The sequence below is a fragment of the Mirounga leonina genome, unplaced genomic scaffold, assembly GCF_011800145.1.
Source record: "Mirounga leonina isolate KUSES-001 unplaced genomic scaffold, KU_Mleo_1.0 Mir_176, whole genome shotgun sequence".
Lineage (NCBI taxonomy): Eukaryota > Metazoa > Chordata > Mammalia > Carnivora > Phocidae > Mirounga > Mirounga leonina.
Window position 1 is genome coordinate 56,899,120 of NW_023270454.1, and position 14,488 is coordinate 56,913,607.

Sequence of the window (14,488 nt, forward strand, 5' to 3'; positions counted from 1 at the left end):
TTCAGGGCAACTCAAAAAAATAAAAAAAATAAAAAAAAAAAAGAGCTCTCATAAAAATCTGTGCTTTGGGACAAAGTTCAGTCAATTCTCTAATTTCCAGGGCCACCAAAACGCTGAATCTCATTTATGCCTCCCATCATGTTCCCTAACACCATACTTAAGGCTCTGAATGACAAACTTCCAAATTCCTTAATTTTACTGATAATGTGAATTTCCATAACTCATAACTCTGTTATCTCAATATTGGGCAGAATCAACACACACCTAGTCTTCGCATTTCTCATGTAATGGCAATAATCCTTCATAGAAATTAGAGTTATAATTCTATTATTTGTCCTTACATTAAGAATCCTAGGTCCCTAATTTTCCTCAGGCTCAAGGCTCGTGGCACCAGGAACTCACACAGTCTGGCTCCCTGGAACCAGCTTGGTTCCTCACAGTCTGTACATTTAGAGCATTGTTCTATTGAATCTCCTCCTCATGAAAGCTCCTCCTAACAGGCTCATTCACCTATGTCTATTAGAAGAAAACACTTTTAGCTCTATCAATACAAGTTTTCTTTTTCTTTTTTTTCTTTTTCCTAATGAAATGTCCCTTCTATATTGTCATTTTGATGGAGAAACAGTACCACAAGTCCTGGTTAAGTTTGTTGGTCAGTCCACAAAATAAGGAGTTAACTATGATTTGGCTGAACTACAGTTTTAAAAATCCGTGGTCTTCTTGAATGGTGAAATACTTACTACATAACGTATTCTTTGGAAGTTTGAAAATAAATCTCTGCTACAAATAAAAACCTTTTAAAGTAGTAAAGTATAAAATGAAACAATGTGAACTGCAATTTCTAAAAAATGTTTTTTAAACCAATGCATCTATACATCTTCTAGTAAGAATACTTATGTAGTAAGGGACAGGACAAATATTTCTAAGAACTTTAAAGTATTCAAAATGCATGAATTGCCATTCTTATTAAAATCATCATTTACACACTGTGATAGGCATATTTAGTAATTTAACATATGTTGTTTCAGTCAAACCTTATAATAAACTACTTTATAGTTAATTGTCCCCATATTACTGAAGAAGACACTAAGATTGAGAGAGATGATATACCTTGCCTGAATCACAAAGAAAATTATGACAGAACCAGAATTCAAATAGATTTAAATTCAAATTAAAAGTATTTTATCATTATATCATATAGATTATTAGTGGGTTTGTTTTGCAAATAAAATAATTTTGGAAATCAATATTACTTTTTGAAATTTTACTTTACCTACACACTAAAAACACTGTATACTCTGAACTTGAAAGTCAGCTATGCTGACTGAGGTCTGAATCATACTCTGCCACATAGCTGTGTAATCCTGAGCAAATTATTTTTCTTTTTAAGATTTTATTTATTTATTTGTCAGAGAGAAGACGCAGAGGGAGAGGCAGGCTCCCTCTGAGCAAGGAGCCCAATGTGGGGCTCAATCCCAGGACCCCGGGATCATGACCTGAGCCGAAGGCAGACACTTAACCGACTGAGCCACCCAGGCATCCCCTGAACAAATTAGTTAACCACTCTGAGTTTGAGTTTACTTTAAGTCAAGTCAAAAGAACAGGTTAAGTCTTCAAGATGATGAAGAAAGTGATGTGTAGAAACTGGTTAATGTCTGTAAAACCTGGTATACTGCATGACACAGATGGCCATATATCAAAAACAAAAACAAAAACAAAAAAACAACATTCCTTTCTTCTTCACAATATCTTCCACTCCTTGACTGCATAGACACACAAAAATAATTTAAATTCTCAGAATTATGTGGTTGAAAACAGGCACTCTTGTCTACATGGTTACATTCCTTCTCTGCCATGCCTTTTGACTTAGAATGTTCCAAAGTACAAATCCTCTGATGGAGAACTTGTGGGCTGTGCCTGCCCATCCCAAGTCACCCTGCACTGCACCCCTAACTCTCACAGTCACATCCTGCTTCTCACCTGGGGATGACCTTCACGTGACTGCTGACTTAGCCAACTAGATTTCTGGTCCTGGTTTCTCCTCCCCCACTTCACCTCCGCAAAAGCTATGTTTTCATGCACGCCTAGAATTGACCGCATATTTTCAGTAGTAACTGGAGAGAGAAGCTAAAACTGGGATGTTTTAGTAATAAAACCTTGGTTCTAAATATCTGACTACTAGTTTCTACTCAGTTTTATCCTCTCTTCTTTCTAGGCGACTCTTGAAATACTGGATTGATATGAGCAATGTGGTAGTGGCTGCATTTTTTTTACATGGGGATGCTTACCCTTTGTGCCTACTAACCATGAAGCAAAATACTGACTACACACATAATAAAACATGCTTCAGATCAACTTGGTTTAAGCTTTATGTGGTTACCACACCATATTCTGTTCATCAGTCCTCAGAATTTTATAGTTTACATAAAATGTAACATGGTCATCCACACATATTAAAAAAAAAAAAAATACAGAGAATTGTGCTTTCTCTGTAGGTCTCAGATAATTACATTCCCAAAAGCAAATAGCAAATAATATATAAGAGCCTCCTCAATTAATAATCAGCGACACTATCATTTGAATACTGAACATAAATCTATCATTACTTGTAATCTCAAAATCTCCTGCTCTTTCATAAGTAGTGACATGAAACAATATATTGTATACTCCGGAATTGGTCATATATAACAAAAATATTAATAAATTATGTTCATCAAAAACATTTCAACAACAGTAAAAACAGCTCATTTGTAAACTCACAATTGTTCTTCTGTATCGGTATCCACACATCTACTTATCTATATAAATATATATCATATTCATGAATATAAATATATATAAACACACATACACAATTGTATATAATTTTAGGCATTTAAGGTTCCAACAAAGTGTCTTGGCTTAAAACAATTTCAACACATTTTTAAAAACTATGTCAACATTATCAAATTCTTTAATACTTAAATAATAAGTCGTGACTATGTTTTTTAAAGATTTATGTATTTATTTGAGGGGGAGGGCAGAAAGAGAGGGAGAGAGAAACCCAAGCAGACTCCATGATGAGCGTGGAGTCTGACATCAGGCTTGATCTCATGACCCTGAAACCAAGAGTTGGACATTTAACCGACTATGCCATTCAAGTACCCCAAGTTGTGACTATTATTATAAATGAATGTTACATAGGACAATGTTTCATAATTCATTACCACTCCTGGAAATCAATGATTAATTCATTCATTCAATCATTTACTCAACAAATAATTAAGCAATACACACTTTCTTCAAGGTCTAAAGTTTCTTTGACCAACTTTTAATTATTTCAATTTTGAATTAGAAGTTTCAGTATTTATAGAATCAATATATGCAAAACAAAATAATGGTAAATCTTTTTTTAATAAATTATATTTTGTACTACCTGCTATACAATGTTACATAATTACTACTTCCAGACACTAAAAGCTAACTAATGTATATTATTTTTCATTATTTTTATCATAGTCTGTTACACTGCTAACTCAATGAGAATACTGGTTCTCACTGATACTCTTTTTTGGAGCTCTGTGGGGCTTCATCAAATACCTGTTACAGCTACTTACAAAACCGAGAATACTAATGAAGTAAAACTCTGGACCCACTCTATTATCTCCATGACCAGTTAGAACCATCTGGATTTTTTTTTTTTTAAGATTTTATTTATTTATTTGACAGAGAGAGAGAGACAGCGAGAGAGGGAACACAAGCAGGGGGAGTAGGAGAGGGAGAAGCAGGATTCCCACTGAGCAGGGGGCCCGACACAGGGCTTGGTCCCAGGATCCTAGGATCAGGACCTGAGCTGAAGGCAGACGCTTAATGACTGAGCCACCCAGGCGCCCCCATCTGGATGTTTTCAAAGCTTAAAATACTTGAAATGCCTCACGGCTCAAGTGGTAGAGTATCAGGTCATCCTCAAAGGTACTCAGATGGCTTGCTGGGCAAGGATGCATTTTGTCTTACAAGAATAGAGCTCTGTACTCAAGCCCTTACCACTTACATATTTATACACAAACTTCACGAAGCAATATGTGTGCTCTAAATCATATAGATATAATCAGAGTTCCAAGGATTAGCACATTTCAACAAATATTTAATTTCATGGTAGACAAATAGACTTTCATTTATTTATATTGTGAAGAGATTCTTCACAACCAGACAAGATTTACCTGAATCTGTAGCTGTGATCATCAAGACAAAGTGCTCCTTTGTTTCGCGGTCCAAACTCTGTATTACTCGAAGTTCTCCACTAGCTGAGAGAGTAAAAGCATTGTCTTCATTACCACCAAGTAGAACATATGAGAGTTTGCTATTAGAACCTTGATCATCATCTCTTGCCACCACCTATAGGAGAGAACAAGGCATGCCAGGAATGTGAGTAAAACTAACACACGGTCTATCACAAAGTAAAATGTACCATTAAAAAAAATGTCCTATGTACCAATATTAAAAGTTTCCAAAGGCACAATTTTAAGTTTCAAGTGAGAAATAAAAATGGTACAGAGTAAATATGTATTATTTGTGTAAAAATGTGAATAAAATCAAAGCATAGTATTTTTGGAAGGTTTCACAAAAATTTTTGACATCAGTTTCATCTAGGTAGTTGCATTTGTAAAAAGGGAAGTGAGAACAATGTAATGTTTTCATTACAATGAAAACAACAATGTTTTCAAACTTTTATATCATTTTATTTTCTTACTATGTTTAGATATTACTGTTATACTGAAACAAAATGCAAAATACACAAATATGTAAATGTGTGCAACATGATTACACACAGAAGAACATAACTGAAATACAACATTTTAATCTACGAGGAAATCAATAGGTTCTTAGGCATAATTTTCATTAACCTTTCCTTTTCAAGATTTGTTTATCTGCAGTTAAGCATTTATGAAGAGAATGAAGAAGAGGTGGGTGTAGGAGAGGGTGGACTTTTTTTTTTTTAAGATTTTATTTATTCATTTGAGAGAGAGAGAGCACAAGCAGGGGGAGAAGCAGAGGGAGAGGGAGAAGCAGGCTCCCTGCTGAGCTAGGAGCCCGATGTGGGGCTTGATCCCAGGACCCCGAGACCATGACCCGAGCCAAAGCCAGATGCTTAACTGACTGAGCCACCCAGGGACCCCAGAGAGGGTGGACTTTTAAATTAGATGTCTTAGAGTGAACACAATATTTGCTTAATTTAAATATACTAACCTGAAGAATTGTTCTGGGCAGTGTCCCTAAATTCTCGGGGACATTTACAGAATATGGAGACAGCTCAAACATGGGAACAAAATCATTAATATCCAGTAGAACAATGCTGACAGTGGTGGTGTCAGTTCTGGGGGTACTGCCACGATCTGCTGCCTGAACAGTTAAAGAGTAAGTGGGAGTTCTTTCTCTATCCAATGGCTTAGCCACAGTGATGGCCCCTGTGACAGAGTCGATGCGAAATTCCTGATTGGCATTACCATCAACGATGCCATAGCGAACCTGTCCATTTGTACCTTCATCTCCATCTGCTGCATATACTTGTATTATATCTGTTCCAGTAAGTGTGTTCTCATTAATCTCCACTTTATACAAGGCCTGCACAAAAACAGGGTTGTTATCATTGATGTCAAGTACCATAACTACAACCTCGGTAGACGAAGAGAGAGCTGGTTGACCCTTGTCTGTAGCCACCACTGTCAGAGTGTAATTAGAAACCTCTTCTCTATCCAGTTCTCCAGTGAGCCTCACTTCACCATCAATGGTTCCAATGCTGAACTTGTTTCCCAAAGGGTTTAGCAGGGTGTATTCAATATAGCTGTTTGGGCCGCTGTCTGGGTCCGTTGCTTGAGCTTTGAAAACAATAGTATCAATGGGTGTGTTTTCTGGAATGTATGTCAATTTAGGGGAAAGAAATGTTGGTGGGTTATCATTTACATCCAACAAAATAATGGAGACGTGGGCAGTGCTGGTGAATCTGGAGGCTGGAAGCGGTGGCAGGTCATGCACCTGAACAACCAGGTTGTAGAAGGACTGAATTTCCCGGTCCAAACTTTTAAGGACTTTCAGTACACCATTCTTGTCAACTGTAAACTGACCGAGGCTATCACCTGAAGCAATGCTATAGGCCAACTGGGAGTTGATGCCTGAAATGGAAGGGAAAAAAAATTAAATTTTCCCAAATGCATGCTGATTACAGACTAAGTTGCACCAAAAATTCTGAGATAAAACTTGCATATTTGATAGATGACGCCCCAAACACACCTTATGGATGATTTAGCTGCAGTTAATTTTTTTGTAAGTCATACACACACATAATTCATTGCCTGTTAACTTTTCATGTGAAAAGATGTTTAAAATCGGCAAATGAATGATCTATATACTGCTTGCTATTCACTACGATGTTGAAATGTTAAATTACAAAAATAAAGAGGAGAAAAATATTCCAGGGAGTGAATATATTTCTATACATTTCCTTATTTCTGTAACATAGCTCCTGAGGGTTCAACATTAACAGTGCCACACTCTCTACTGTTAGCCAAACATTTAGAACTTCAGTAATTTATCGAGGCTGACACCAATTTTCAGGGAAGGGTAATAAAATTTTCTGATGTACGGCATTAGCCATGGATGTTTTAAGTCTACTTTTACATTTCTTGTCAGAACCAATAAATACTTTTTAATTCTTATTAAGCATTTGGCTAATGGCCTTTGTGAAAATAATTCTCTCTCAAATTTTATTATGTACATTTAATGTCTTTTAAAAGTATTCTTTGAAGGAAATGTTAGCAGTAAAATGATACACAAGAGCCTGCAAATATAAATGCTCACACTTTTATTGGGCTATATTTAGATGCTATTTTATCTATTTTTCCTAGGAACATGTGTCACTCTTTAATTGTAAAAAAATATATACATAATTTCTCATTTCAAAAAATGATTGCACAGAATATTCTAAAACGAATGAGTGGAGAGTGGATTGGCCAATCATTTTTAGTAAATAATTTAAAAGTCAATAACAGATAAGCAGTGAAAACAGAAATAAAACTGATTTCTTGCCCCAGAAGTGTTTTCTTCATTTGTGCATAATGCCATGTACGTTTTTATATCTTATCCTAAAGATGTTGGGATACTGTAAGATATTATAAGCGTTGCTAAGAAATATATTGTGCCTCTAGATAATTCATTCTTAATAAAGATTTTATACTCTGAGGTTTTACACTAGGGAAAATCTGTTGAGTTACATTAATTGCTTACAAATAGCTCCTCTACTTCTGAAGTTAATTTAAACTATTCAGGCATCAGGGACACCTGGCTGGCTCAGTCAGTAGAGCATGTGACTCTTGATCTTGGGGTTGTGAGTTCGAGCCCAGTGCTGGGTGTAAAGGTTACTTAAAAATAAAATCTTTAAAAAAATTTTTTTTTTTAAGTAAACTATTTAGGTGTCAGAAATGATGTCCACTCTGTGCCAAGAGTCTTCTAGAACAATTTAATCACTTTTTTTCTCTTTTTTTCTTGCAAAATACTTTCTCGGGATTCTATGACTACTTGAGTTAGCTTTTATCTTTTCTTGAAACTTGTCAGGTTCCTTACAAAGGCGAGTTTGAGTAGAGTAATGGGATTTTCTTTTCTACTAGGTAAGCTTGTCTGCTCCTTAAAAAAAATGCTAGAATTTCTCTTTTCCTGTGATTTTATGGTCTCTATCTAATATCCTTTAGCTGTATGTTGATAGAGAGAAGAAATATGTATGAAAATAACTTTTAGATGCTGGTTTATTCGTAAAAATTTCTAAGATAAACAAGGATTCAGTAGATCTTTGAAAAGTTTGGATTTTCCCCTTCATTATGAGTTGTGGCTTTTAATCTTTATAGTTTGTTTAAACTATTCACAAGTGAACAAAGCAGTGTAAAGTTCAGAATAATTAGGACTCTGAAGATCAGGAAAAATATGAATAAATAAAGCTAATGGAGGCCACAGGTCAATTTACCAGCAGGAGATAAAGAGAATTTTAAGATCTGGATTGAACAAGGTCAACAGCCTTCTTCAACCCTTGACTTAAAATTACACAGGAATGAGGGAAGAAAAAGTTACATCAACTGGTGCAAAGAAAAGTTCCATCAATTGGTGCAATTAATGGAAATTTTATATAGGTGACATATAGGGATATATATACATATATATATATATATATATATATATATATATATTCCTAGAAAGAAATTTAATTTGAATTTATATTTTTATATATTTTTAAGTCAAATTACTAAGGAAATTTTCTGCATTTTTTATGGTTAAATCCATCAGTAAATTTTGAATTCCTATTCTTTGAGGCACAAATTCAGATCCAATTATTACTGAGAAAAAGTTATGAAAACATCTGGATAAAATAATACCAGCAAGCAGAGATATAAAATTTAGTTCTGTGAAAGCATATAAAATCTTTCATGCCCAAGATCAAAAGAAATTAGAAAAACTGACAAAAGTACACATGGTTACGAAGTGATAGCCTAGCATTTCTACATAAATCAATTGGAATGCAAGCAATTAAAGCAAGGATCTGAACACCCTCAGTCCACAGTGTTTGCTATTTCCTGAGTAAACAACTAAATTTGAGAGGCAAAAAGAGAACATGATACCAAGACTTTATAGCCTCCTTGTAAACAACAGAGCAGCCTCTTTTTTTAAGGGAAAAGGTTTGGTGGGGTAGGTGGGTGGGATAAGTAATAAATATTAAACTTTAACAAGAATTATGAAAAAAGAAAAATTTGATTTTATATTCAAATTCAAAATGACAGATACAGATATTAAATACCATTCCAATGAACTCACAATAACAATCATCTTTGAGAATATAAACATAAAAATATAACAACTCCTGTACAAAATACTGCCACACCATCGAAAAAACAGCTCTCATCTCAGGAACTTCATGAATCCTTATTGTTACAATTACAGGCCACAAAAGCCGCTTATATTTACTTTACTGTAAAGAAAAGAACTTTTCATTTCTGACAAATCTAAATGACTTTGGGCATGTGCTCTACAGCTAGAAAAGAGATGTGGATAGATAGAAACATTTGTAGTGTCCAAAAAAATAGAGAGGCCAGACCATTTGTCTTTCTCTGTTCTTTGCATCAAATATTCAAATCATGAAACAGTACATACATTATTTTAAAATCTGTAATCTACCCATAAGTATCAGAATTTGACTTTAGTGGTGTTTTATAGCTCACCAGGTCTTTAAACTTAAAACTGTTCATACTTCTAACCATTTGTGTTCAATGTTCTGAAAGTGGTTTAGTCACATGATTCCTTCTGAAAGTTTTATTGTGTGTGTGTGGTTGTGTTGGTTTTTTTTTTTTTTTTTTCAGTCTCAGGAATAATTTAGTTCCAGGAAATATAGCACATAACTATAGGTATATAATTCTGTTATGAAATGTGTGTATTCATTTACAGTTCGAAAACGTTGTCTAATTATGCTACGATAAGCTAGCATTTGTCTACGTATCACACAGCTGTAACCCATGGAACTGCTTCAGACAGCATTCATCTTTATGCATCTTTAAGCAGTTCCAACAAGGTCACCAAGTCACCGGAATATGAAACTCCTTTCATTTGAATGACCTGCAATTGTACCAAGCATGGACAGGTGAACTTATTCAGCATTACCATTGCATTATTCTCAGAACACTCTATGACTCCCAATATTTTGAAGAGCATATGCATTTATTTCTAGGATAATAACATAATAATTATCAAAGCCAGTATATTTCCATGAAGTTAAGTTTATAAAAGTTTGCCTCAATATAATACTTTTTACACTGTATATAGGGAAGCCTTGAGATTAATACATACACTATTTATCTTATGAAAATAGTTAAGATATTTGACCTATTCTTATTAAAAGATTCTGTAATCTCAAATTTGATGTTGAACTCTGAATCTGGTTATAGGGAACAGAAAATAGTAATTTTATTTTTATATAAAATTTCTTCAGATGATAATATTTCCTCATCAGGAAACTTTTGATCAGAGATTAGATGAATTTGTTTTTTTTTTGGGGGGGGGTTTAAGATTTTATTTATTTATTTGACAGAGAGATAGAGTGAGTACAAGCAGGGGGAGCAGCAGAGGAAGAGGTAGAAGCAGGCTACCCACTGAGCAGGGAGCCCAATGCGGGGCTTGACCCCAGGACCCTTCAGACCTGAGCCGAAGGCAGATGCTTAACCGACTGAGCCACCCAGGTGCCCCAAGATGAATTTGTTATTTTAAAAAAATGTCTAAATAATACTGTTTGTGAAATACTTTGAGAACTATTCAGTGTGACCAAGTTGGCAATTTTAAATAAGCGAGGTTACCCTTGTACAGTCTTATCACAATCCTTGAAATTCAGAAAGAATAGGAACCATGTCCTATATTTTAGGTCAAGGTACAGGAAATTACACTGATAAAAGTATTCAAAACTAAAACAATGGAAAAATGTAGCTTGACACTTTTTACCCAACACAAACACAATTAAAGGGAAAAAAATGCATGAAAAGTAAGTAGAAGTCAATGGTTAATGTATGTCTGTGCATATGTGTGTGTGGAATATTCCAGCAGATTTTCACAAAGAAAGTTTCTTATTTGCTATTTTTCAGTTCCCGATAATTGAAGGTATGAGGATAAATATAATTTAGCCCAGAGACGCACACAATCCTATGAAACAACGGTCTCTCTATAATGCATAATAATGAATCACAAAGAAACATGGCAGAAAATTCTTCACTACAGAAAAGTCAGGACCAGTCACAAGGACAAATAAGATATTCATATCCAGGGAGCAGATAAACTAAGGTTATAATAGAGAAATCAACTCCCAAAATAGAGATTAAGCTCAATTGTCTACAAAGTCTAATTGAGCTGAGCTGGGCTGATGTACGTGAAACAGGGTGAGCAATGTTCTTAGGCCTAGACTGGTTACTTACTAAATATGCCACAAATTTCTGTTATTCTTATTAATATTACTAGCAACAGTAGTAGTACTAGTATTACAGATTCTTCTATTTTTATATATATTCCTGTGACCAGTATTAACTACTTAAACATAAAAGGGGAAAACTTCACAATGCCCTTCATGAATTCTGAAGAAAGTATTTCCAATTTTATGAATTGAAACATATATAAAATACTGTGCTTTTTGCCCCTCATATCTTTCTCAGGGACACTTGTAGATAATCCTGAAAGGATCGTCTATGTAAGTATAGAGGAGAATGTTGAGATAGGATGGTATTCTGAAATTACTTTAGTCATTCATCCAAGTCAGTAAGAATCAGGAAATTCTAAATTAAGATTGATAGGCCCATGTCACTAAGCATATCTTCAAGCTAGAAACCTATTTCCTCTTTAAAGTTCTGCCCCTTGTTTTCTCAAGCGATAGGACATTGAACTCATCCAATAAAAGGGGAAACAAGGTATTAACTTTCCAAACAGTTCAGTTAAAGACTGATAATCTGCACAATGTTATCTCTAGTCCTGTATTATCCGATATGTGTATTGACAAACACATCTTAGAAGAAAGACCAGGAGAGTTATATTTTATTTTATTTTTTGAGAGTTATATTTTAAAAGAAAGTTTGTCAAATGCTTTTGCAATAAATAAAATCAAACACATGTGAAGTCTAGCTTTAAAGCAAAATCTCAACTTGATTATATAGCATAAATTAAAGAGATCTGAGACTGTCCTTTGAATCAAGCATGAAAGCTTCCTAGAATATTATTAGAACTTTTCAGTCAGAAATTTAAAACTAATTATGCATTAAGTATTTTTTAAAATGCTCGTTTTCCTTTTGCTTCCAAATTTTATCCTTTTTATGTTAAAATAATATATACAAACAAATATTTTTATTAATCTGACAAAAAACTAGTAAAAAGCTGTTTTATGACTTCTACGTTATTAAGCTGTGATACTGTAAAAACGGAAATAAAGGTTATAGAATGATAACAGTGCATGCTGTGTAACTGTTATAAATAAGAATTTAACTGATAAAGCACTTATTTTTTTTCCATTTGATAGTACTCATTTATTAACTGACCAGATTACAAAAATAATCATGGTAGATACCTAAGTTCATCCTTCTAATAAGCTTAAAGCACTTAATTTTAATCCTCTATAGTTAAATCATAAATCTGTCCCTCTTTGTGACAACTGAACACAGTAAATAAAAATAATATAAATCTGTGGACATTTTTAATAAATTTTTAAGTGTATAAAATAAAGTACATACCATCATCTGCATCGGTAACATTAAACACAAGAACAGTAGATCCTAGAGGTAGATTCTCCATTAAAGATGTGCTATATGAATTTAAGCTGAAAACAGGTGGGTTATCATTTACATCTAGTACATTAAAATAAACTCTAATGGTAGTAAATTGTCCCCCACCATCTTCAGCTCGAACAGTAAGGATATAATATTGCTGTGCTTCATAATCTAATACTCGAGTCAAATTAAAGACTCCAGTAACTGGATTCAGGAAAAATATGCCATCTTCATCATCTTCATTCACAATATATGTAATTTCTCCATTCACACCAGAGTCATCATCTGTAGCTAAAATAGCTGCTACCAAAGAACCTATCAAAAAAAAATTAATAGCCTAAAATTAATGGGATAAGGGTATTACTAAGAGAATATATTCAGACACCAACAAATTTTATTTGTACAGGAAAATATTTTAACTAGAGAATCCCTATGAAAATATAGTGAATACAACAGTCTGCAGATTTCTATATTAACACTGATACCAACCTTCCCAAATATTAACAAAACATATAGCATATTAAATACTCAGTAAATTTTATGTTACAGTGTAAATGTTCTGGAGAAATAATACTTCTGACACTATTTTTCTGCCTGGCACTACCAATTCGTGAACATATTGGTGATTGCAGTGAACATATATTGGGGCCCATTGCTAGTATCAGGAAGTAGGGGTCCCCAGAAATAATGCAGACTTAAGCTCAGTGGATATCACTTGATAGCTTGTGTGGTCAGTGCTATAATTAAGGCAGAAATAAATGTGATGATAATTTCATGAAGGACTTGCACAACTCATGTTGGGGAGTGAAGGGAAAACTGCAGTAAGAAGTAGTCTATAAATATTTAATTTCTTTGTCAAATGAGTTTCCACAACATATGCCTTATTACGCAAAATCATTCCAAATGTAATTCGGAATAAAATTTCAATTTTAGATAAGAATTTCCAATAATGGAAATGAAGCAAACACACACCAGAAATATGGATCTTTAGTACTCAAACTCAACAATCACAACATAATATGTTCAAAGAGGCAAGCTGACAATTCAGGACGAGATTCTACTAACACTTGCTGGGTACATGCTAATTCCTAAGCCCCATGTTAGCTACGGTATATATGATGTATTCTCTGAATTAACCTTTACCTTAATTCTAACAGGAATTATTGTTTCCATTTTACAGAAGGTAAAATTGAAGCTAAGAGTAATGAATGAACTTGCCCTGGGCCACACAGGCTCTAAGTGTTAGAGCTAGTATTCACAGATTTTCATGTGCTTTTCTTTCTGCTTTGTCTACATAACACTATAATCATATTAGAATTTTTAAAATATCCATTTATTTTAATTTTTATAACCAATTAAAATATGTTAAAAATAAAGATGTAGTCTTGTCTTGCAAATGCCTTTCTGAAGTATATTGACTCAGAATGGATGCAGAGGTAGCAAACTACATATTATATGACCATTTTTTAGAAGTCAGCATTTAGAAATGATATTAACACATAAAATGTTTAAATGGGCTGTAAAATATCACAGAGTATAAAGTGGGAAAACAGTATCAAAACTGTTGTTGCCAAAAAAATTAACAACTCATCACAAATACTTTCAGAAACAGAAGTATTTGTAATTGGTAATCAGATGAATTGCTAACCTCATTTGTTCTTAAAAGTCTAGCAATTTGGGGGGGAACTGTACTGAAGGTGGTTAATTAACAGACTAAAATACCTAGCACATATATTTTTATACCTAGCAGCATATGGTAAAAACTAGTCACTAATTAAGAGCAGGCAAAACATGGTCCATAATTGTAGTCAAAAGCGATCTTTGCAAAACATACTTAAGGGTGTGCCACCTACCTGGGGTTGTGTCTTCTGGGATGTCAAAAGAGTACACAGGTCTGGAGAACTTGGGCGTGTGGTCATTCACATCACTGACAGTGATATTAATTCTCATATCTGAGGATTGAAGACCATCATCTGCCCGAACCAGCAAAGAATATTTGGAACGGCGTTCCCTGTCCAACCGCTTGGTTGCTATCAGATCTCCAGATTCAGGGTCAATGCGGAAACTGTCATCAGCTCCACTAATGATAGTGTATGTGACCAGAGCATTTGCACCCTGAGGAAAAGACCCGCATCTCAGTTGTTAGAAGTACAACAGTAAAGGGCACCATTTCTTATGTTGAG

General features: G+C 34.2%; 1 protein-coding gene across 1 annotated transcript in view; it reads right to left on the minus strand.

The window, feature by feature from the left end:
* FAT4 (FAT atypical cadherin 4) overlaps positions 1-14,488 on the minus strand; it is a 175,934-nt gene that overhangs the window by 70,376 nt on the left and 91,070 nt on the right. Inside the window, exons 3-6 of the mRNA XM_035023105.1 lie at positions 14,159-14,420; positions 12,270-12,620; positions 5,227-6,149; positions 4,200-4,374 (exon numbers count right to left, since the gene is read on the minus strand). Of these exons, the coding sequence (XP_034878996.1) occupies positions 4,200-4,374; positions 5,227-6,149; positions 12,270-12,620; positions 14,159-14,420 (1,711 nt within the window). The remainder of the gene's footprint in view (positions 1-4,199; positions 4,375-5,226; positions 6,150-12,269; positions 12,621-14,158; positions 14,421-14,488) is intronic.